General features: G+C 42.9%; 2 protein-coding genes across 7 annotated transcripts in view; one reads left to right on the top strand and one right to left on the bottom strand.

Moving 5' to 3' along the window:
- The window catches only part of LOC108030222 (ras guanine nucleotide exchange factor glfB), a 60,992-nt gene that overhangs the window by 7,025 nt on the left and 29,452 nt on the right, over window positions 1-24,515 (bottom strand). For 5 of the 6 annotated variants that reach the window (XM_050887475.1, XM_050887474.1, XM_017103003.3 and 2 more), the window contains one exon: window positions 14,365-14,488. In XM_050887475.1, the coding sequence (XP_050743432.1) occupies window positions 14,365-14,488 (124 nt within the window). Of the gene's footprint in view, window positions 1-14,364; window positions 14,489-16,738; window positions 17,276-24,515 lie in introns of those variants that run through there. The other variant, XM_017103004.3, reaches the window with a different exon arrangement.
- Window positions 18,215-19,900, top strand: LOC108029846 (uncharacterized). The gene has a single exon (XM_017102334.1). It carries the CDS (start codon window positions 18,215-18,217, stop codon window positions 19,898-19,900), a length of 1,686 nt encoding a protein of 561 aa, XP_016957823.1.

Here is a 24,515-nt window from a genome sequence, read left to right on the forward strand (position 1 = left end):
ACTACTTTAATTCTTTAATAGTATTCTATTCACTTTTAAGGCAGAACTAGTTGAAACCCCAATAATAATTAGACTGGGACTTATTCCTCCTTATTTGTTTGCTATAATTTCGATCAAGAACCAAAACAATTTCCCAAAATAGTCGGCGCGTGCATTAAACCTCGAAGCCCCGAAGTCAAGTAGCCAAGGTGCGCATGCTCTCTCCGCTAATTATAAACCGACAATGTGGGGCCCGCAGATGTATCTGGAGTATCTGGCGGGGCATCTGCCCCTGGGTTCACCAATCCAGATACTGTATCTGTATCTGGCCTCGACAGGCTATTGAACTTCAGAGGGGTGGACCAGGAGGAGGGATGCGGCCACAAAAGTCACTAATAAGTAAAGCACTTGAAAATCCAAAGAAAAAGGCAACACGAGGAGAAAAGCCACTCGAGTTAGATTGATAGGTGACTGGGTTCAGCCCGGGCCCGGTCCCGGTCCCAGTCGTCTGCCATTCTGCCGTTCTGCCAGTAATTAAATTTATGCACACAAATTCTTGGCAAGAGTCGCCGTTCTCGGTCTTGGTCTGGGTCTCGGTATGGGTTCCGAGTTCTGGGATCTCAGCTCTCAGCTCTCATATTTCATAAGCCGGGCGAGCTGAGGGCTTGAGTGACTCTGTGCTTCACACCTTTGTCCGCCGGTGGCAGCCACTTGTGCCTTGTGCCCCAGGGAGCACCCTTTGTTGTTGTTATTGTGATTCACGACCCGGCCGCTCGGCTGGCTTATTGATTTCATTAGTTTGGTGACACAAACCCCGAGTGGAGCACCCTCAGGCAGCCGGCACTTGCGAGTGCGCACTTGGTGCTGAACTGGGAGAAAAAAGGGGGCTCAAATCAAGATACTTGAATAGGTATTATAATAATATTTTATATATATGGAATATTTAAAGTACGTTTCTATACTTTTAATATTAAAAAAGAATGCATTTTTTCTTTGAAAATTTTGTGGACCTCTCTTGTAGATCCTGACTATGTATATAATACACACTTTTAAATATTTTAAAATCGTTTAAGATGGTTTCATTTAGTGTTATGATAGTTTATGTGAAAGAAAAATACTGTCTTTTACATTTAGTCGTTCTAAATTAAGTATTTTTATATATTAAGCATTCTATTTTTGTTGCGTTCTATAAGTTTTAGAAAGTAAATTAATCCTAAATAAAATGGATTAAGTCTTTTTGAACATATCAGGGTGGAAGAAATAATGTCCTTTCATCCTTTTTCCTTCAGTGGATTGGATCTTCAAGTCATAGCGTACTTGTTCCTATGGAGGCAATCCACCTCCATAGAGCCATATTTGCCTACTTGATTTCCCAGCCGAGCAGGAAGTGCAAGTCCATCCAGATGAGCAACGGTACTGTTGTTGCGGTCTTTGTGGTTTGGGTTAATCTATTAGATGACCCAAGATTTAATATCGTTGAACTCCCAATGACTTTGACATTGAAGGTGGCACAGTTCCTAACATCTATTTGACTTCAGACTGTCCCCCTTAGACATAAAAACCCAAAACTAGAAAAGCCAAGTGTTTATTTTTGTTTTCCCGACACACTCACACCCCCGAAAAAGCCATCAAATGCATTTTAGGCTTTGGAATTTTAATGAGCTTCGATCTTTTTGGATATTTTAGAGATCTTCGCTACGGGTTTGTTTTTCACTCAATAAAAAGCTTCGATCGGGTCGCATTTTTGCCGCAAGTTATTAAGATTTTAACAGCCAAATCTTCGTCTTATGCCGAGTTTCTAATTAAGTTATTAGTCATGGTGAGTGGAATGTTCGTCTCGACGCGTTTCGTTTCGTTTGGTTCCGAAAGGGCGTTTGAACTGGGAAATGCATCAGCATAAACATGGCAAAATAACACCGACCGAAGGGCGTTCTGAGATGGTATCGATAGAGGGCTCTATATGGGGGCGTGATTTGTTTCAGAAACGAAGCGGTGGATATAGAATTTCGAGCGGACTGGTTGTTCTAATTTATGGTCATTTATGGCACTGAATGATAGCGGCTGGCTGGCCATAACTTAATTGTCACTTACTGAAGGGCGCGATGTCACAGAACTTGCGTCACTAAACTGGCAAAAATCCATAAGCAAGAGATAAGAATTTCACACCTTCACCAGTTAATTGCAAATTCTTTGGGCCTTATAATTAGTGGTTTCAAGCCTAATATATCATTGTTTCAGTTAATACATCTCTGCTTTATAAATAGCCCAGTTTATATGGGCTGGCCCACCAGCTGTGCACAGCTTTATTTTGTGGGCCGTAAAAACACAGCTCTTGAAGCATAATGTCAAAGCCCGAAAATGTAACAAATGACACACTCAGAGGGAAGCCGAAAAAGCAGCGAATCAGGCATTATGCTGGAACAATCAGGAAAACAAAGAACACGGCCAGCAAACAAACCATAAAAACACAGCCACGTTAATCAAATATGCAAGCAATGAGCTTCATCAACATAAAATTAAAAAATCATAAAATGCTAAACTGCACAGCATGAACAAAATCCAAAATCAAAACCCAAATCAAAATAAAAACAAAAATCAGATATCTCGTCGACGAGCTGGGGCGTCAAAAGGCCTCGTAATTGCGGCACATGTACGAAAAACAACAGCGTCGAAAATCAGAAAAAGATTTTACGATCCATCCGTGTACATATGGATATGGTTATGGTCAGCCCAGTCGCCGTCACACGGTTGTTCACTTTGTCATTCCATCAGCATGATCTGCGCCTCCGTCTCTGATTTGAGTTATGGGATCTGTGGGGACAGTGACCAAGATCGGTGGATCGGTGGGCGTTGCCAGCTCTCGTCTCGGCGGCTTGATAAGCATAAATCGCAGCTTATCGATCTCTATGATAATCAAGAGCCATTTCCCCGGCATGTTTATCGGGACCAAGCATATTTGATTTTGCTTTTCAGATTCTACTTTCACTCTCAAAAGGGTTATTTATGCGTATAAGAATTCCATGCCGGCTTGTGATTTAAAGAGGAGACTTTAAGTAAATGCAAACAAATGGCAGGAAATGCAACTGATAGGTGTACTTAGTGGGGGATTTCTTATACCATTTACCAATTTATTCTATAGAAACTCTACAAAATCTTTGGAAGAACCCATGTTCCTTTTGATCATGGCAGACTGTTATCCTTGGCTTTTGAGCGTAACTTCCCCCGAGAGCATTGCCCCTTTGAGATCCAATAGTTCCTGGAATGTCGTCTGAGGCATTCACTTCGATGGCTGCATTCCCGGAACCTCAGCGCTGACGATTGCAGTTGGGTTCCCTGCGCTCCGGGGCTCCGGTCTCTGGAGCCTGGGGTCTTGAGTTGGGTCCGGGTGAAGCGTCTTAGATTACACTCGGCCCTAAGTAATTGCATTTTGCATTTTGCATATGCGGCAAAGTCAACAAACAACTGCGATTTGTCACATGCTGCAACTAGTGGCCCTGGCCATCATCGGTATTGGTTTTGGTATCGGTATTGGGTATTGGGTATTGGTATTGGGGTATTGGCATCGTCATCGGAATCGCCGTAGTCGTATAGGGTATAGTATACTGCATATGGCATAGTATGCGTCTAGAGGCCCGCAGTTATTGACGTTTTTGTCACGTTTCCTGGAAGAAACCGTTTTATTTGCTCGCCTGGTGCCGCGGCTGGCATTTCGGTTTGTTTTGTAAGCGGAGAGCGGCAAACAAACTGCCCTCGGCCTGGGCAAAAGGAAAACAAACCTCAACTTGCAGCCATTTATCAGTTTCGACCTCCACTCTTGCCGCCTCCCCCCTGGCAGTTGCACTAATGCTAATTGCATTGGCACGCCCTGAAGACCGGACCACAGACCCCAGACCCCAGACCCCAACTCCCGGCTCAAGCTTGGGGTCCAGTTCCATTTCCATTTCGAGTTCCATCTCCGCTGACCAGCTCCAGAGCCAAAGCCAACTCGAATGCCTCGAAATTAGCGCCATTTAATGTGGAGCGTACTCAAGTTTTACGCACGATTCTTTCACTGACGCCACTCGAATCGGTGCCCCCGGGAATCGGCTGCAGTGCATCGGGGGTGAAGGGCCCCAGAGGCCACAGTGTCAATGAGTTAATTAGCGCACGATTTGTCGCCTCCACAAAACCAGACAGTGCACAAGGAAAAACCTATGGTATTAACCAATCAATTTGATAGTTCAATTTAAATCAAAAGATTAATATAGGAAACAATAACGAAAGGTAAAGTTATATTCACTTTGATAGAGAGTTACAAAAATAAATATTTATTAATATATATTTATTTTTTTAAGTGTAGTTAAAAGCGCAGAAGTGGGAGACCACTCCTTTTGCTCTTTATGTGGGTGGTTCCCCTAGGAACTATCGTGAGGAAATCTCTTTTATAGGAGTCAACACAGCCCATTTCTGGGTCACATTTTCTAGACTCCACACCGGATTTTATTTGCTTATAATTTATGTTGCACTGATTGAATTTTGTGGTCCACCAAGTCAAGAAAAAGCAATTAAAATTATAGAAAAATTCGAGATAAAATTTATAAGCGAAACCATTTCAAGAATTTCTGTTGAATTTGATTAAAATAGCCATAAAATGTAAAAGCCTAAAAAGCATTCGATGGTGCTCCACATTTTTTCTTTAAAGTGCAAACTTATGGTTTTCTGAGTAAATTAAAGTGACTTAATCTCTGAAGTTCATAGCTTTTCGTTGAATTGGCCAGCGGTGTTTACGTGATTGCAATGGATTTGTCATTTCCTTGGGGAACACGTCACTTAAAGCTAATAATTAAGTCTGTTTATTAATCCAAAATCAATCAATTTGCTGTCTGTAACACGGCAGTGACTCACAAGTGAACTTCATAAACTACAACGTTACTCATCTCATCATGGACGTGGAAATACTGTTATTTCAGAGGCCTCCCGCTGCTGTTATCGATATACCTGGGAGTGCTAGTGTTGCAAAAGCATTTATCAATCGAATGGCCTGCGGACAATGTCGATGACAAGGGCAATAATAAAAAGCCGCCTTTTGTAGTCCATATTGAGAGTGGTATTTTATTTATTTACTTTTTTACTTTTTTGCAGACCACACACGCAGCCCGCTCCGCAAGTTATTTACAGTTAATTGCTGCTGGCGGCGAATGAATGTTAAATTACATTGATAGTTCCATCGGCCGCAGAGGCAATTTTTGTTGTAATTTTTTCCTCAGCCCGCTTTTGTTTATTTACCCGGCGATATTGTTGTTTCTGCGGTTTCGCTTTCATTGTGGCAAGCAGGCAACCCAAGCCCCAGCAGTCGGGGAGAGTAAATGGAAAATAAATTGAAACTGGCATTTAATTAAGTTAAACCGACCCGGCTCGATGGCAATTTATTAAAATAAACACAAGAATATATTGCGTTCGGCAACACTAATTGCAGTGTTATCTAAGCAAGGACGCGGGCAACCCGAAAACCCAACTCGAATCAACTCGAACTCAAATCCGAATCGAAGTTGCAACATGGCGAGGCAACAAAGTCAACAAACAGTGTGGCATGGATTGGCGGACTTTATTAATTAAGTGCAAACGTGGTCACTTACAAGCCGTTTAAACTGCGTGTTAGCCAACTTGAAATGGCCCCGCTAATGCGCCAACAGCAGGTTCACAAAAAAATGTGAAAAAAAGAAAAGAAAAATATATTCCCCACCCGAAAAAATTGTCAACTCGGGCCACATAAATTTCGACGACGGCTGCAGTCTCCGTCACTTGTTTACGCTTTTCGGTATCCCATTTAATGGGTTTACGTTAACACTCGGCTCTTGCAGTTGCAGTTTGCAGTTTGCGGCTTGCATCTTGCAGTTGCAACAGTCGCCAGTAAACAGTAAAATTTGGCTGGCTTCCTTTTGATCATAACTCGCTGAGTTATTGTGACAATTTGAATTGTTTCATTTTTTACGGCTTTCCCGACATTTTTTATTATTTTTCCATTTTGCCGAATTATTTTGCCTGCCAGGGGCCATTAACATTTGCATGCATCCATCGGATCCATTGCATCTACGCACGCAAACGATCTGAGTTATGGCCGAGATAGATGCAGAAGCATTGATTACGTCACCATAAATTGAGATATAGTTGTCGCGAGATTTATGCAGACAGGTGTTAATATCCATCGATTGGCCAATGATCGTAATTCTCCAGGAAGTTGCGTGGGTGCCGCACTCGCGTAGGCCCCGCGAAAAATTTGTCAACTAATGGGTTAACAACAGATAAAGCCGGCTTTATGGTTATGTATGGGGTGATTTTCGGCACAGCTCCATAAATATCCCGAATTAATTTCCCGCAATTTTGTCTCGCAATGGATTTGTAATTGAATTTCCGCTCACTTCGGGGTGGTGCAGAATTTATTGTTCGAAATTAGAGTGGCAAATTTATGCGCTTTTAATTAAGAGCTCCAACCTGAAAGTTCTTTATCTCCGCGTACCTGAAACGGTATTCTAATTGCTGAACAAAATGGAAAGACATTACCGATCGATTGCTGCAATTTATAGAGCTAAAACTGGGCTGCCTGTTTTGCCATTCAAAGGAATGGGATTGGCTACTGGGATTGGAATTTACAAGGTGGGAAGTTCTTTACCACCTACATGGAGTTACACTTTTATGATCTGCTAAGGACCTACCTAAATATTATTCAAAACACTGGGTTTCAAAACTAGAAATTATTTTTAATTTCTCCAATCTTCTGAGGACGCAGACCCTCACTTGAGACTTGAGACCACCCAAATTTTCCTGGATCATGCAAAACTGTTTACCCCGGCGCAGGATCCAAATGGGCGGGCGTGTCTGGACCACTTACAGCATAATTATCCTTCGAACGGCGCAAAGGTAAACAGAAAGCACTATTAACATGTCCGAGGGATACGGAGCCCTATAATGATGCCATTAATTAGCTGAAATTGCCAGAAAGGGCCAGCGGAACCGTGGCACAGAAATTGTTTTTGCAGTCCTAGCACCCTGAAGCCCCCTCAGCGCCAAGGATAACACCTTGTGATTTACGCTCCCTTGGCCCGTGGGCCGTAAAACAAAAGTTTAGGGCCCGCACCGAGGAGATCTATGTACGAGTGGTCACGGGTTCCTCGGCAGGGCGCCGCCTGTCTGTCTTTCTTGTTTTTTCTTCCAGTTTTCTGGCCTAGGGCAAAAGTCAGACGCTGGGCGTAATAAAAACGTCATGTCCTTGTCCGCCCGGCTGGCCATTTGACGCTGTGTGGCCCAGGATCGGGCCAAAAAGGTGCCAAGTGCGGCCAGCTGGGTTTTGGCCCGGCTCTAGTAGACCACTTTTATTGTCTGTCACTTTTGCCAGCCAACATTATTTTCAGATCTCAGTCCTCGGTGCCTCAGTACCTCAGTGTTTTATTGTTTTTCGCGCGTCATTATTTCGACTTTAACATTTTGTTTGTTTGTTTTCCACAGATCCTTGCCAAGATGGTACATCTACCTTTTCAGTTCTTTCGGCCAGGACTTAATTAAGGCCTCAGGTGCAAAGGGCTCGTAAAAAACGTGGGATCGCAACTCTTTAAAGGTGATTTCCTTCATCCCCGCCTTCCTGGGAATATTTGCCAATCGATTCGCTGGAAAAATAATCCCGTAATATGGCACTAACAAATCTGTTGATACTGGGTCTCTGTTTTCATGTTTTATGGCGAAAAGCATGTAATTTTAGATATGGGAAAATTGCATGAGAAATCGGACTATTGGGTGTCTGTTGAGGAATCCTCTTCCACCACATGTTGTAAATATTTGCCCTTCGCACATAATTCTATTTATGTTTGGAGCCATGAATATTAGAATGAAAAAATCGAGCTTAATTCTGGGAAAGTATGTATTATGTAAAGTAATTGGGAGAAAATTTAAGGGTTTCTATTTATGCTAAAAATATGAATTGAATTGAAAGAGTAAGTTTTGCTTATTTCATTAATAAGACTTTGGTGTAAATAAAATTTGCAATTTAACGCTCTTGGGTAACTCTCATTATTTATAAACTAAGAAACTTGAAGTACAGAAGACCTCTCAGCAAAGTATCTAAGTATCTTTTGGCTGCCCAACTTCTTCAATATTTCGGCTCCTCCCACCTCTTAAGATCTTCCTCAGCGTGCTGATTCTTTTCGAGGCTCTCTGTCTTAATGGCGCTTCCTACTCATTTCATAATTTGCGCTAATCTTCGTCCCAAAATGTTGGGTCAATGGCCGGAAACCCTTTATGTTTCAGTCTTAATTTCGCTTTATGAGGCTAAAATGCTGGTCGAATCCTGTTTCGCGGCACGGCGACCCTTTAATAAGCAGATAAGAGAACATTTTTATGTGCCGCCTGATCGGCACCAGGATAACTCTATTAAAGACCCGCCATTCCGGCTCAAACGTCTGAGTGTGGTCTAGACCCGAGAGCCAAGTTCATGGTTACGTCAGTGGGTAAATTATGTGCCAATCGAAAGGCAATTTGCCCCCGCAATCGACAATTACCAGCACTACAAATGTAGTTGGCAAGGTGTCGGCAGGCACGCATTGTCATCTAACAGATACTCGAACTAAATGGCTGACGGCCTGGGTGGGGGCTTTCTGGGAGATTGCGTGTCGATGGGAACAGGCCGAAGACACGCAAGCCAACTCCTCCTGCCATTAACAACTGCCCAAAATACACAGGTTTTTTGTTTTATGATTAAAAGACCCATTTGCATGCCCGAAAAAGCCGAGGAACACGCCGTTTGGAGCTCGGGCTTGAGTCATGCAAAGTGATCCGCTGCCATTACCATCGCAAGCTCATTAAACGGTAGTGAGACTCGATTCGATGCCGACTGCAGGACCCAGTTGAATTTGCATAGCTGCACGCGATTCCCAAAGCCCCTTCCCCCACCAAATTTCCCTTTAACTTTAAAGACTTTACGTAATTGGAAAGTGCCGGCCACGGTAATGGGGCGCAAAAGAATTTCGAAGAAGGAGCCGAAGCCATCCTCGAGTTGGCCAAGTGAATTGATTTATTTGGCCGGCACAAGCCAACTGACAAATGAATGCATTTCCGTTCTGCCGCAATGATCAACTGACAGATGTCTTGGCTTTGACCACAATTTATTTATTGGCCCCGCAGCCTCGAGAGCTTGCGACATTTCCTGCCCAATGACACGGAACTTTTTGTTCTGGGAAGCGATTCGACGGGGAAACGCCGAAAATAAATTAGGCTGAATCAATTGAACAGACCTCGAGATTATCGATTGAGGGATGGACATGAATCATGCGACCGACCCAAAGGGGGTGTCCAAAAATAAATAATTCAGACTAAATACCATTTTGGAGCTAGCAACACCTAATTCAAACTCCATTTTGTTTCTAAATTACGGGTAAATCAATCGATTTGTAAAACTTCCTTGGTGCATAGCATATAATTTGAGAGAATTAGAGCACCTATTTAAAATATTTTTAACTTCTTTATTTAAACTTAAATTATTTAGCCCAGTCGAGCTATAACAACCTCTTCCAACTAAGTTTCCATTGATTCGAATTCTGTCTTAAGATCGTTTAGAGAGCACCCCGTGTTGTATATTTTCTGAGGTTAAAGGTATCTTCCCTTCAGGACCGGCTCACCAGCAACCTTCGGATATATTTCCCTGACAGCAGATGCCTGATCCTCCACTTCCATTACACAATCCAAGAGATAGGCTATCGCACCACTCAGAGACCGGGTTAACTCCTCCGAAAAAAGCGGAAGGGCCCGCCGATATAAATGATGATAAATGCGGTGCGCAGGAATTAAGTTCAATTTAAAGGGTATTTAGGGATCAGTCACACATCGGCGACAGCAGATCAGCTTGGGCGATCTATCGATCGATGTTGCGGCAGAGCAGCGAACACAAAAAGGTAGTTTCCTTTTTTTGGGAGTGACGAAAGATCTTGTCCATTAGGTCGTCTGCAGGCACTTAATGGCTGCACCAAAAAGAAAAACACAACAGAAAAGGGCCGCAACGGTGGCCCAGAGAGATTGATATGTTTCCTGGACCCACAGACGATCGGCGCTGATCATAATGCCCTGATTATAGTTTTGTGGTTTCTAATATTCATGTCGATCAGCAGGCCTAGCGATATTTGTTTGATGAATTTATTGCCCCACTGATCGGGGAACAGGGAACAGCGATCGGTGATTGGTAATCGGCGGCGTTTTGTTTTATCCGCGGCATTTCTTTAATGGCTTTTCGGTTCTGGCTTTGGATTCGGTTTTAGGATCGTAAAATGCTCAGTTTAACGGTGTGCGGCATGGAGTGTGCTATAGTTATGAGTCTGAGATGGGTCTGGACTCGATTATCTCACAGATAATCGGGCAGCTGTGGTGGGTTTTATTGATTAGAACACGATTCGGTTGCATGTTTATATAAAAGAAGAGCGTTCTGTTTTGAACATACATTGAGATAGAACCAGGACTTAAAATAAAATAAACTCCCTTTTGTACTAACTTTTTTGTATCTAGGGATGCAAAGAGATAAGGTAAGGAAACCCATCCATTTTAAACGCTTTCCCCCTAGGGTCACAGCTCTATTCCCACGCTCGATAATAACAGATTCCAAGAACTTTTGATTTCCAAGGGATCGGCTGACTAGCCCCCTATCGAACCCTATTGAACAGCTCCTTCGGGCTCCATTGTCAGCCCCGATTTTCAGCGTCAAGTGCGTAATTGCTGACAACCCGGCTCCTTGCTGCCAAGTGAAGATCAAACGATCCAATCGCTCATTACCAACATCGAAGCCGGGAAAATGCAGGGGGAGAATTCGGGAAAGAAAGCCAGCTTTGAAGACGAGCCGAACGGCATTGTTATTCAAATTCAAGGGGGACACTTGACCGGGCCCCGAGAGAAATGGAAGAAGAACTGAAGAGGAAAAACTACTGGGACATGGAAAACTACATCAAATTGGCGCTTAAATATTTTCTGACCAACTGTGGGAAACAATAATATTGAAACAGAGAGAGCCAGGAACGAAAGCGCATTTACTTGCACAGTAAACTTGGCTCGAAATGGAATGGTATATGGTCTATGGTCTATGGCCTGGACTGGCCACTTGAGTTTTGAAGCGTTAAGTGGAAATCAATGCAGAGACCCCAGCTATAGGGCTCGGTTCCAAAACCTGGCGAACCAGCGAGTGAAGCAGTTGACCAAAAACTGTCGAACTGACGATCGGCAAGCGGTACACTTGTTCGGCTTTGTTGTTGACCATGTTTTCTTAACCGTTTGAGCCCCTTTTTCCACCATCTTCCCTCTTCTTCTACGCTCTTGGGCGCGCGGTAGGTAAAAGAATATCGAGTCGAATCTGTTTGGGAATGTTTTCGACATTTTTCAACATTTTCTTCGGCTTCGTCGGCGTCTCTTGGAAATTTGTTTGTGCTGGCCAACGGAAATGCATTTATTTGCTGACGTCTTGGGCCGAAATGAAGGGGCTATCTGTCTCTCTCTCAGGGGCGTTAATTGATGAATCTGCGCGATCGGAGCAGGAGTTAGCCTACAGCCCATAGCCCATAGGTTCAATGACTATAGCCATACACAGACGTACTATAGCCATACACGACACCATGTGCTATTTCTCGGAATTTCTTTCGGGCCATGATTTCCTTTTCGACCAAGTCGAACTTTCGGTTCCACGTTTTTCGGCCGCTCTTTTTCCTTGGTTTTCCCTTTTGGGTGTTCATGTTAAACACATCTATTTATATTTTAATGATGTTTGTAATGATGGTGCTAAATATTTCCCACATTATTAGCACCTCTTCGTCTGGGTCTCGTCGCGGCTCTGGGTTTTTGGGCTCAGGGCCAGGCGGCAAAGTCATTGAGGGATTTTCTTTGGGAACAAGTTGTGTGCGAGATCTTGTCACAGGGGCTTACTAGCCCAGGTATGCCCTGTGTAGGGTTCAAGTTTGTGTGGGGAGAGATAGGTGGAAAAGGATTAACAAATTTGTTTAAAAGAGGTTTTGGTAGAGTGAGCCAAACACTAAAGACGATGAATGAAAATGCTTCTAGTAGAGACAGAAGTGGAAAAGTACTAATAGTGGGTTTTACTTAAAATACTATAGGTATTATATCAAAATAATTAGGGAGTAAAATGATTTGGATATTTTTGCATTGTTTAACCATTTTTTTCTTTACTCATTCCTGACTAATGTAATTGGGTATTATTTTGTAGTAAGAATGGTAGGTTATAGGTAATTTTCAAAAGCCTTTTAAGAATAAATAAGAATAATAAGTATTATTTTGTACCACTCAATGTTCTTTACTGTATGACACATATCATTATGAAGACATTTGGACAGTCATAGGTATAGCATCTCGTAGGAATGTGATTGATCACTGGCGCTGCCGCCTTCAACGATGCCTAACAATGCTAAACACTTTTAATGAACTGCCAGGCAAACAAGCAGCCGAAGTTCTCATACGCAATACGGACAGAAGGGTCCCAAGAAAGGGCCGCCAGGCACTGGCATCTATTTGATCAAGAAATTAACGGATTCGTTACTTGTTACTTGCATCCCGGGGGCAAGGGTAAGGTCTAGGGTTAGGTGTTGATTGGGCAACGCCCTGAACATATAGCCCCGTGCAATGGATGCACGACCATAGGGGATCCGGCCAGAACTGATTGCGTTCTCAAATTTATGACCGCACATGATGAGCCATAAAATGTTTTATGGCCCCCTCCCTAGTTGCAGTTGCGGTCCTAGAAGAGCTACCACAAGCCATCAGGCCACACGGCCCAATCGAGAGTCGGGAATCGACAATCCACAGCCACCTCAACAATTTTCGCCTTCTGTTGGTCTGAAATTAAATCGTGTGATTTATTGACGTGTGGCCCGCTTCTGTTTTGGGAAAATGGGAAAATGTTGTGGTTTCGTGTGTGTTTGTGCGTTCTTAATTTTGGGGTGGTGAAAGTGCCACCTCCCTTTCGTTTCGCTTTCCCCAAAATTGATTGAGATGTCAGGATTCATTAGCTGCCATCCCTTACCATGTTTCGGCTGCATTTTTCCCGCTAACCGGGGATTCGGCTGACCGCCGTAAATCTGCCGGGGAAATTCCCAGCCAAACAAGTGGGACAAACCCGAAGGCAGCTTAGTTTTGGTAAGAACTAGGGATAATCCCCGACTACCTGAGCTTAGCCATGCAAATGAATGAAGTTTTCAGGGTCGTCCGTTGAGAGGCGTGCAAATTGACAAAGGAACTTTTCGCACATTAGGCCGTAAGTGGTTAGGACCCTGCCCCGGGCCAGCTGGAAATTTTCACGCGCACTCGCAGCAAACAAAAATAGTTTTGCACCTGTTGTTACTGCATTTTCCAGCAGTTTACCCGCTTCTCCTGAACCTCCATTGTCCCTGCCATTCTCCTTCTATTATCCTGCTGGGTGAGCCCGTGTAGCTCGTGCTGGTCCTTGTATCTCTCTTTTTTCGCCTTCTCAGGCAGCAGCTGCAGCGGCTCTAATTGGCCATGGTCAGACCCAAAAAAATATGTATAAAAGGTTGGTGTTGCGCCGAGTGAAAGTTGACCCGAAGCGTAGCAAATTTTTATGTTTTTCTTCTTTCCTCTCTGGTGTGAGTGGCTTTGTTGCCGGTTTTTGCAATAAATTACGCATTTTATGCCTGCCCCCGAAAAAGGTGGAAAATGTATACATCTCGATGCAAAGTTGTAACCTAAAGTAGCTACTATAAATATAAGAAATTATTTTAGAAAGAGATATAAACGACTAAGAATATCGAATAGATAAGAATTAAGAAAACGGTGATGTTTGAAGCCAAGTTCAAAATTTAAAATATTCAAATCTGTCGAGTAAAAGAAGAAAGTACTTAATAACATCTCAATGGATCCCCAAAGTTATCTCTTCCCAACCCTCATTTACATTCCATCCTCTGTTACAGCATCTCAAGTAGCTTTCGTCCCGCGTTTGAATGACAGTTGGCAACACTATTAATAACTCAAGCTGAAAAATATTCAACAATTGTAGCACTTTCTGTTATGGTTGTTACCGACTTTTGGACAAGTCAAGTGGAATGCCCCCGCCCACCGCCACCCAAAACCCATTGTCATGGAAATCGAAAGCAAACAAACAGCAGCTACAAACTACTGTGGAAATTGTTGAAATATTTTCGTTTCGTTTTCGGGATATATATGGTTTTGTGAAAGGTTTCGAGGGCACAGCCGCGGAGAAAGAGTGGAAAATTGTAAATAAGATGGCAATGTGAAGGCATTTGCTGCAGACGTGTCAATAAACAAAAAACACATCCGAACAGGAGACCCTGCAGTGGGGGGCACTTGAGGTGCTGGGGGCACGAGGGGGTTAAGTAGTAGATTTATTGGAATACTTACGTATCTGTGAAGTGTCCGTCACTGAGACTGTTCCTTCCGCAGCTAGGTGTATGGCTTTGTTGTGTGCACACTGTGACATTATTACGTAATCTTCTACTGTACATAATGCACCTGAAATCACCACCTGGAAAATAAGAGTAGAGGTATTTAAAACCTAGAAAAGTTAACAAAGGATGTGCTGTAATAGTTTGTATGTCCTTCAAAGTTCCAAGCCACTGGGAATTCCTCAGCTATATTTATGAGATATTAATATTTCCCTTAAAGACCAAAACCTTTGTTATTATTTGTAATAATTCTCCAGTATATGTGCCAAACGAGTTCTTTACTTTGCTCTCCCATTTATGGCCACCTTATCGCCGTGCTATCTGCCAACCGGGCCATCAATAATTGTATCTATCAGATACCAAAGGCATAGAGAGACCAACAATAGATACAAAATATCAAACCTAAATTGCATACCAATGTTTACACGATGTCACGACAAATACTTTGATACCCTCGGCACAGTGCAAACAAGGCACAAAAGTATTTCATGTTGTTTGCCTGCCTGTTCCTCTATTGCCATCTCTGAGCGCCCCCTTTTCTACGCCCCTGAATGTGCGTATATCGGTAGCCTTTACCTATCCCCCTGCCCCTCCGCCGAAAAGCCCCCTTTGTGGGGTAATTTATCATGTTTGATTAGTTGTCTCTTTGGTATTTTATTACATTCATTAATAATCGCGCCTTTGATTTAATGAATTTATTGTTTCGCCAAGCGGGCGGCGCTTGTGCTTACCCCCTTTTTCACCCTGCCCCCTCCGATTGTTGGGCTATTGTGCCAGGTCAGGTTGTAAATCAAGTCGAACCCAGATTTACCTTCGATATATGGGAGTCAGGTGCTTCAGGGCTTTCGGTAATGTTGTGGGGACTTTGACCATGTAATTTCGATCATTTTTGCGTAGTTTTTTATTGCCAATATATAAGATTTATTTGCAGATTTATGGGGGCAGGTATCTCTATTGAAAATTGTAAAAGTCGGACTGGCATTGTATCTTTATAGATGGTTACGTTTTGTTTACCCCAGTTTTTCTATCTTCCGCTCTTTTCTTTTTTTTAGCTTAGTACAATGTCAGTGTTGCTTGTAAAATCCGAATGAATAATGGTTACAACTTTTTCTCCAGTATATGTGCCTTCTCTCACACATGCCACACCTTATCTCCATTCATAATTTCATCAACCCAGAAAAAATAACCAAACTCTTTTGTGTGGGGCCTTGCTACGGTTTATTTATTAGAACTCTGTCGATAATTACAAAATAATGCGTTTGGTTGCCCCTAACCCGTCGAAAGCCCCGCAACCCTTGGCTTTTTCTACCACTTCATTTTACTCGAGCCCCCAACCTCCTACGCCCCCTTCCCCTTGCCACCCACCACGAGTATCTTCAGCTACACTTAAAGAAAAATTCATTTACTTCACACTATTTTCTTCTATAAGTTTACCTTGAATTTAATTCTGATTCTTAACACTTCATATCTTTAGATATGTAATATTTAAATGAAAAGTAATAAACTATAAATACTATTTATTGCAATTTCTCTCTCTGCATCCATGCTTGGGAAAATAAAGCGTGCACATTGGTTACGGGGGATCGAAACGAGGTTACCCGGGGCATAAATTCGAGGCGAGGAAGTGCTCGATAGCATTACAAAGCGTGCGCCTTGATAAGATTTCGAAGCTACCAACTGCAGAGTTTTTGGTGGGGGTGCTAGGTGGTCTTGGGCTTCGTATTGAGGAAGTGTTTGGCCCGCGAGTTCTTTGTAACTTGGCTAATTTGTCGCCCGATAGTCGAGATTGAGGCTGCGGCGTTTCTCGAGAGGTCTTGATAGTTATTGTTTTATAGATCTCGAGGGCTTTGCCATTCGAGTGGCAAGCCAAGGACCGATGGTGCTGTAAAGTTAAGGGTTTTCCCCATATCACAATTAAGTTTTGACGATTTGGTTTGTTGAAGATATTGTTGTGGTTAGTTCTAAAGAAGGCCTAAAGTTCTGATAACCTTATAAATAAAACTAAACTCACAATAGGTATTAGAATTAATGTATAAATGGGATTCTTTAATTTAAAAATCCATATTAAAAGTATCCTAAAGATACTGTTTAATAAGGTCATCCCCCAATTACTTTAAAGCTGCCTGAAAGCATCCTCTCCTTATTTTTTGACTTGCAGTATTATTATAATTTTCATAAAATTCGAAACCAATCTGGTTTTGAAAAACGTGGTACTCTCCCTGTTTTCAAGTGCTGTCAAGTCGTTTTGGAACAGAACCCCTTACAAGCATAATCTAATAATACTACTTCACCTTCACTCGGCCGGGCCATCGATCATGGGCCATACTCACAATAAAAAACAGCAGTCTCTCTAACTGATTCGACATTCATTCGGCGATTAATGTACATAATTTTAACCCATTTACTGCCGGCACAGAGCAGTAAACTAAAATTCAGAGGTGTCGTGGTCGCTGGGTGATAACGTGCTGCCTAATTGATGTGGCTGACATTGGGCGGTTTCGGCGTTGTAATCCCCGTGTAATCGCCAATCACTTGACCGATAGCTCTCCTCGGCTGATATGCAATATTAGCAATATTCTGGGATACAATTCTGCGTTCAAATCGAAACGAAATCGAAACTCATTGCTGGCCAGGAAACACACACACGTGCACACTCGCGAATTCACACACACGCGATGTACTTCCGTTTGCGCTTGCAACAGCAATAATTGTAGTAAAATAAAATGAATTTGTTATTCAAAACTTGATGGGGGCACGTTTCCGTTCTGCCTTCCTATACGGGGGGTGTGTAAGTCGCGTAATGCACGGGAAGTTGGCTTAAAAGTCGGGCGGTACGGCAGCGGCAGCGAGACGTTGGACGTCTTGGCAGGGCGATTGAATTATCGAGACTAAACCGAAGCGAAACGTGCGACATTTTTTGGCTTTGTGTTTTTCTTCCTTTCCACACAAGCAGCAGCAGCAGCAGCAGCGACGCCAGCAGCAGCAACAGCAGCAGCATTAGCAGCAACACCAGCGCAACCAGCAACATTAGTTGGCGCAGCAGCAACATCGGCAACACCAACAGCAGCAGCAACAACAACAGCAGCAACAGTATGAGCATCAAAAGCAGTTTGAAAACTTGCGCATTTGTTGCTGTTGCCCTGTGAAAGTGCCTGCTGGTGTGTGTGTGAGCGCGGCCATTGCTGCTGCACTGTGCGATTTATTGCATGCGATATTCGCCCTAAGAGCAGCGTGCAACACGCTATGTTAGCTAACAGCTGTTGCCGCTCGAACCTGTTGGCCGCGGTTCGAGCTGTTAAAGCAGTGGCCGCTGTTAAGAGACGATAACGGTATAAAACGCTGTTAACTGCTTGATTCTCAGAATTCAATCCCAGAAATTGAATTTCGAAACTAAAATATTGAAATGTGAATTTGTGAATTTTGAAATATTTAGGTGTTTAGTAACTAGCTTTCAAAAATATTAAATTCTATATCAAAACTAAATTAAAGTGACTAACTTTCTAAGTGGGGTAAAACAAGTTTATATTTCTCAAACTTGTTTTTAATTATTTTTTGTTTTTTTATTTTGTTAAAAATTATTTTATTTGACTTTTGTATTTTTTTGATTTACCGACCACAACAACAAAAGCTTAGTTACCCAAATTCATTTTAATTACATGTCTTTGACCCATTCGAAAATAAGTAATTAATTACCTATAATAAGATTAACCAACTAATTAGTTTCCCTCATTGAATTAATCAATAAAATATAGTTACATGGGTGACCTTTTAACCAAGAACTTTCATTAACTTACAAGTCGTTGAAGATGTTGCTGCCTAAAATCATTTTTATTCCTTTCTTTCTGCGACTGGTCTTGCCTAATCCTGACACAATAATTAAACAGTTGACCACGGAACTAAATATAAAAACCCAGATTTACTTCAGTTTAACAGTGGAAACTCTTGAAAAACAGAGTTTAGATACCTATAAACCTAAATTATTGATTTATAAAAACATTAGTGAAGAGTTTAAAACGCATCACGACGAACCAGTTCTTGTTATAATACATCTTGAGATGGATTTGGACTTTAATCTGGAAACAGTAGAGGTGTTGAGATCCTACCTCAGAGATAGGCAGTACAACGATATAGTGCTTATAGATGGAGATACAGAAAATGTGAAAAGTTATATGGAAATATGTAAAGCTTACTGGGATGCCGGCTTTCCTTATGTGTTTATTTTTAATTTGCTGAAACAACTTTGGACCATGGAACCCTATCCTTATCTTAAGGTAAAGTCTACAAATTTAAAGGAGTATGTGAGGAATAGAAATAACAAAAATTTAATGGGTTATCCCCTGCGAGTGTTATTGACTAATGACCCACCTCATTGCTTTGTGGATGAAGATGAGCTACCCAACTCCCCGAATCGCTATAAAGGAAGTATAATTACTGTATTGAAAATATTCGCCGATCAACTGAATGCGACTTTTCAGGCGGTGCTTTTCCCAGGACTTCGTCGCTATACCACGGCAGAATGTGTGCAGATGGTCAGGGATAACGAAACCGATGCCTGCGGCAGTATCTTTATAAGGACCTACAAGTACGCCACCAGTCAGCCCGTTCGCTTAAATCGTGTGGCCATAATGGCGCCCTTTGGCAACCCCATCGATAAGTTCTACTACTTCTTCAGACCCTTTGACTCGCACGTTTGGATCGCAACTGGCCTAATAGTGGTCTACATAGCGGCAATGGGTTCCTTGCTCCATCGCTGGCACTTCGGCGAATGGGATGTGGGTCAGTACCTCCTGCTGGCCATCGAAACCCTGCTGAACCGGGAACTATCTTTGCCGCAGTCTTTGAGGGGCTCCAAATTGATGCCACTGCTCCTGCTCTTTGTCGTTGGCTTCATTTTGTCCAATTTGTATGTGGCTCTGCTCTCCATGATGCTGACCACAAAACTTTACCAGAGGCCCATTGAAAACTTGGCTGACTTGAAGGCGGCCAATGTGAATATACTGCTGCAACGGCACAATATAGGACCGAATTCGGTGTACGGAAGCTCAGAGGAACTGAGGGAGAGATTCCTGCTGGTAGATGATGCCCTGTACAAGGAGAAGAGGGATGCACTAGACACAAGCTACGCCTATGTGGACTCGGAAGACAGAATGGATTTCTACCTATATCAGCAGAAATTCCTGCGAAGGCGCAGGATGAAGAAGCTGTTCAATCCCGTGGGCTACACCTGGGCCGTCCAGGTCATCAAACAAAACTGGGTGCTGGAGAGATACTACAATGATCATCTGCAAAGATTGTTTGAGACAGGCCTGCAGAACAAGCTGGTGGACGATGTCCACGAGTTGGCCGTAAGAGCCGGCTTCCTGCACTTCTTTCCCACCCAAACGGAAACTATCGAGCCACTGCGACTCGAGGACATTGTGATGGCTGCCATGGTTCTGGGCGGCGGACACGCCCTCGCCGGAATCTGTTTCCTGGGCGAACTGCTATCCTAATGGGCTCACTCGCCATCTCCGTCTCAATCACAATCACGGGAATGGCAATAGTTCCGGCTGGCCATAAGAACGGTTAACACCCACGCAATAAAGCGGAACCACCCCTAAGTGTATCACAATTTAAAGCGATTAGGGTCACAATAAGCGAGCAGAATGAGGACCCGCATGCGACATCCGTTGCCAGGACACTGGGAAAAACCCTAACAACATTTTTGAAAGGGATTAATAAGCTATTTTATTATTTATTTGATATTTATTGTTTAAGACACTTTTCCAAGCTTTTATTTATAATATGCATTCTTGATTAAACGTTCATCTTGGCTGCATGTAAACCATAATGCAAAGACACTTAAGATTTAGGTTAATCTTTTGATATCCTGTCACACATTCCCAGCATTTTCTCCAAGTGCATGAGAAGTATGTCAATTGGGTGGCATTACTCCACTTCTCCCGGCGGAAGTTGCCGAAAATGCAGCAGTTGATTGAACATTGATTGACAATGGCTCCCGGACGGGAAGCGGAACACAAGCAGGGGCGCGGTCCACTGACAATCGATTCATGGACTCGGACGTGGACATGGACATGGGCGAGGACCTAAGTGTGGCTGGGGAGGGGCCTCTGCTCCTTGTGCCTCCCTTTGTGTGGCAAGACAATGGCGATTTGTGCATCGTGAGCAGTCCGCTCCTCGCTCTTTTGTCGTCCTTGTAATCCGCCGATGATAATGGGCCATTGTCAGTATCGATGTGCGATGTGGAAGAGCTGATTTCTGATATTTGACGCCTGCCGATGACGACCAGTGACAGCCACTTGGCTCGCCGGTTGATTGCTGACGCACTTTGGCACAGACACGGATTGGATTGAATTGAATTGGATTGGATTGCCCTACTGGTGGGCACTTTAAGCCCATTAAAGTCTGGCGAAATTAGGTAGATGACAGTAAGATAGATTGGACATTGATTGGAGGGGTGTGAAATATCGAGTAATTATCTTGGGATAGCTCAAAAGAGCTCAATGGAGAAGGGCCATACAATTCTGGGTGCAGTTCTGACTTACAAAACAATTAATATTGGCAGCCTTGCAAAACCTAAATAAAATGCAGCATAAGCGGTTGCAGTTTCCATTTTTCAATTAAAGCATAATCCACGCATGAAAGAGGGTTTCATTTTATGCTTTCCTCATAAGTACGATTCTAATAAATTGCTTTTTAAATAGACGTACTCATATAAATAGTAGCACTTCCCTAAAAAGTGAGCATGTGGTCAGTCAGTAAGGATTAGTTCCCCAGACTGGGGTTTGCAGCTGCTAACTAGTATAAAAGTAAAATGACATTTCAATTCACCCAGAACCCATAAGAGTCACGTTCAGCACTCAAAAGATAATTACACTTCTCAAATGTGAAGCAAAAATAACAGAAACCTTAAGTGGGATTAGGTGGTTTATTGTGTTGTGTCTTCCCCTTCAACCAGGCCATATCTTCTGTTCGGTCCAAAGGTTCTCCCCTGAATATTTTGTCGCCGGCGATTTCATCATTCTCGTGACTCAGTTTTTGGATGGGACCAAGCCAAAAGCCCTGGCCTCCCGTTTAAATCGTAAGCAATTACTTTTCACTTTTACCCCGACCCAGTTATCAGGCCTGTTGCCAACTGCCAAGAGCCACACAGCAGCTCCTAAAGTAGAAAATCGACTGACGTTTCGAGAAAATATTGACCAAAGTCGTGGGCCAGAACAGATTGTCGGATTGCTATCGCCGTGACGTCACGAGGAATGTGCCTCGCAGATTGCCACCGATTAGATTTGCTTACAAGCAGCTCGAAATATGTTAAGTTGTCAAGTGATAGCCGATAGCCGAGGGCTGTTCATTAGCGAAATAAAAGTTCCCAGACGGGGCTGTCATCGAGATTGCTGGGATGTTCTTTGCACCTACTCCATCGAGCCAATTAATCGGTGTTATGTGATGATTGAATCGCTGGGCTCTTGAGAACAATGAGATGTTTGTTTTTTGTGAAATTATTTGGAAAATTCAAGGAGGGGGTTTTTGTATAGATTACCCTTAGACCCATTGAAGGGGGCTAGATAGTGGACTGGAATTTTTTATTTGCGGTATCTCCTTATGGAGGGCAAAAACGTGACATTTATTGCTGGTATTCAATAGTTATATAATATACATTCAGCTTGTAGATTAATTGAGGTATTTTTAAAGTGCTTAATGGTGCCTTCACCATTAGGGAAAACAAACCATTTTCAGTTAAACAGGTTAACGATAACCCTGTCGAGGTCGCGCTAATGCCAAAACAAAAGCCAAACTCAAATCAATCTTTATTTTGGCAACTTTTTCGCAGGGCCGTGTGTGGCAGTGTTTTTTGTCCAATCAAGCGGATACCGCAAAAAGCTAATTAATTTTTTGCTCTGCCCATTTGCCGTCAACGGCAGCCAAAAACGCTCATCAAACTAATTGGCCTGCCGGCGGCGTGGGTGGTCATTTCATCCTCTTGGCCAACTACTCGGCCTGGCTTTAATTGCATGCGCCGGTTGCCCGTCGCTCGTCGCCGAGAACCTGCCAAAGACAGGCATTTAAAAGACGCAGCTTATTGTCTGCTTAATGGCTTCGAGTGAGCCAGGCTGCTGTTTTGGCCAAAACCCATAGCCAACTCAAGGCCCGGCCAAAAGCTCTTAGGCATTCGGTTTTTTTCGGTTTCCTCGCCGTTTACCGTTTGGCCTTTTTGACACCGGCGTGTCAACCGTCTATGCCGCTTAATAAACTTAACAATTTAATTTGCCATTTTGGCAAACAAATTGTTTTGTTACGTTTCGTTCGGTTTCTTCAGTTGGGGAGATATTTGATTAATTTTGTTAATACCCAAAAACCGTGGTAGCAGGGTTGCCAAATAAGAATGGTATATCTTATATATTTAATTGAAGAAATATAATAAGAAATAATTTAACTAAAAACTAAAAATACTCTTACATTATATCAAGAGATAGAGATTTGAATTTATTATAATTATATGTTTTGGAAAAATTGATATTGTTAAGAAATAAAATATTATTTTAATTTTTGTTAAGTTTTTTAAGAGGGGTTTTGTCCATTGCTTTTTTTTAATAAACGATTAAACTAAAATGTCGGAAATGATTTTTTCCTAAGGATGCAACTCAATTAATTTTAGTAAAAACTGTGCAATGCAAAATAAATATTTGCAGTTGATTATCGCGTTGACAGCCCCATTTGGCTGTGGAACGAGTTGGTAACTCCGCGTTGGCCCCACTTAAACTTTGTGGCCAACTGCTGACCAGCTCCCTCTAATCGCCCCTCTCCCTCGCACACTAAGCGCCGCTATTTACTGTCAATCATCTTGGGTGGGTGGTGCTGTGCGGTGGGTGGCGGTCGGCGAGGCATGGTATCGCCCAATCAATATCAATGACTGATTACGATTAAACTCCGTGTCCACGCGCTTGTTGGCCATTTGGCTTTTTGGCGAGCCTCCATTTGGCCAGGTTTTCACCTGCGAAAATGCCTGGGAAATGAGTCACGCTCGGGGGTATCGTGTGGCCAAAAGTTATAAGGAAATCCCTGACAGTTGGCACAGGTGAAAGTGGTTTTCTAAAGGCTCGACAAGATTGATGGGGCTAAACAATTATTTCTTGTTACTACAAATTATTACTTCACCTTGAAGGGTACGTAGGCATACTGGAAAAATTGAGTTTCTCTGCTTCCAAGATTGTAAAAAAAATTTGTAAATATTATTAAACATAAAAAAAGAAAGAATGGATAAAAGCCTACAAGAACACTCCGTAAAACGCATCTTGCATTGGTCTTTGGTGAAAACTAACGACTTTCCAACACTGTTCTATATCTCTAACCTCCAAAAGTCCTTTAAGAGTAAATCAAGTTAAGTGATTCCCTTCAATTACTTTTAGATGACCGTGCAGAATTCCTGAGTATCAGGTCTTATCATTAAATCGCAGAGTACTGGGCCAAATCAGCCAGCTCGCACACACCCTTAAAGGCGTTCACACCCCGACAGAATGAAGATGACGTGCGAATCTGCGGCCATATAGCGCCAAAGGCGGCCAAGATTTATGGTCCTTGGCAGTGGAAGCCTCATAAAGATTGCCCCGAATAGCGAAATCAAAATAAATCGTAAATGAATCGCAGCGAAATTCCTCGCCAAAGATTCCATGACACCGGCGCTATCGGATCGTCTCCAGTGGCATCCGCCTTTCTACGCCGGACTTTGCTATCGGATCGTATATTCACCGTGTATTCGACGGGCGGACAGCTGCCTTATCGCTCGAGTTTCCTGGCTATTTTCGGTTTTTGGGCCAGGCTAATGAGCTTTAATTGATTCCCTTCCAGATTGGTTTACGACCGTGCCTTTGTATCTGGACAGGATCTTGCGGTTTCCTTGTTTTCGGTTTCGGTTTTGGGTTCGGCTTGGTTTCGTTTCGGGCACGTGTCGTCCGCTTGTATCGGGTTTACTTTTCGGCGGGAGCGACCGCAAGAGCCGCATTTGTTGTTCCCAAACATGTAAACAAAAAACCGCAAAGCCAACAAAATATCCAGCCCACACACTCCGCCAGTGCGGAAAATGTGGCCTGTGGGCGAATCGTGTTTGAC

Source organism: Drosophila biarmipes, chromosome 2R, assembly GCF_025231255.1.
Source record: "Drosophila biarmipes strain raj3 chromosome 2R, RU_DBia_V1.1, whole genome shotgun sequence".
Taxonomy (NCBI): Eukaryota; Metazoa; Arthropoda; class Insecta; order Diptera; family Drosophilidae; genus Drosophila; species Drosophila biarmipes.

What these genes read in the sequence shown, in the direction of transcription:
- LOC108029846 (XM_017102334.1), top strand. Translation starts at nt 18,215, where the DNA reads ATGTTGCTGCCTAAAATCATTTTTATTCCTTTCTTTCTGCGACTGGTC.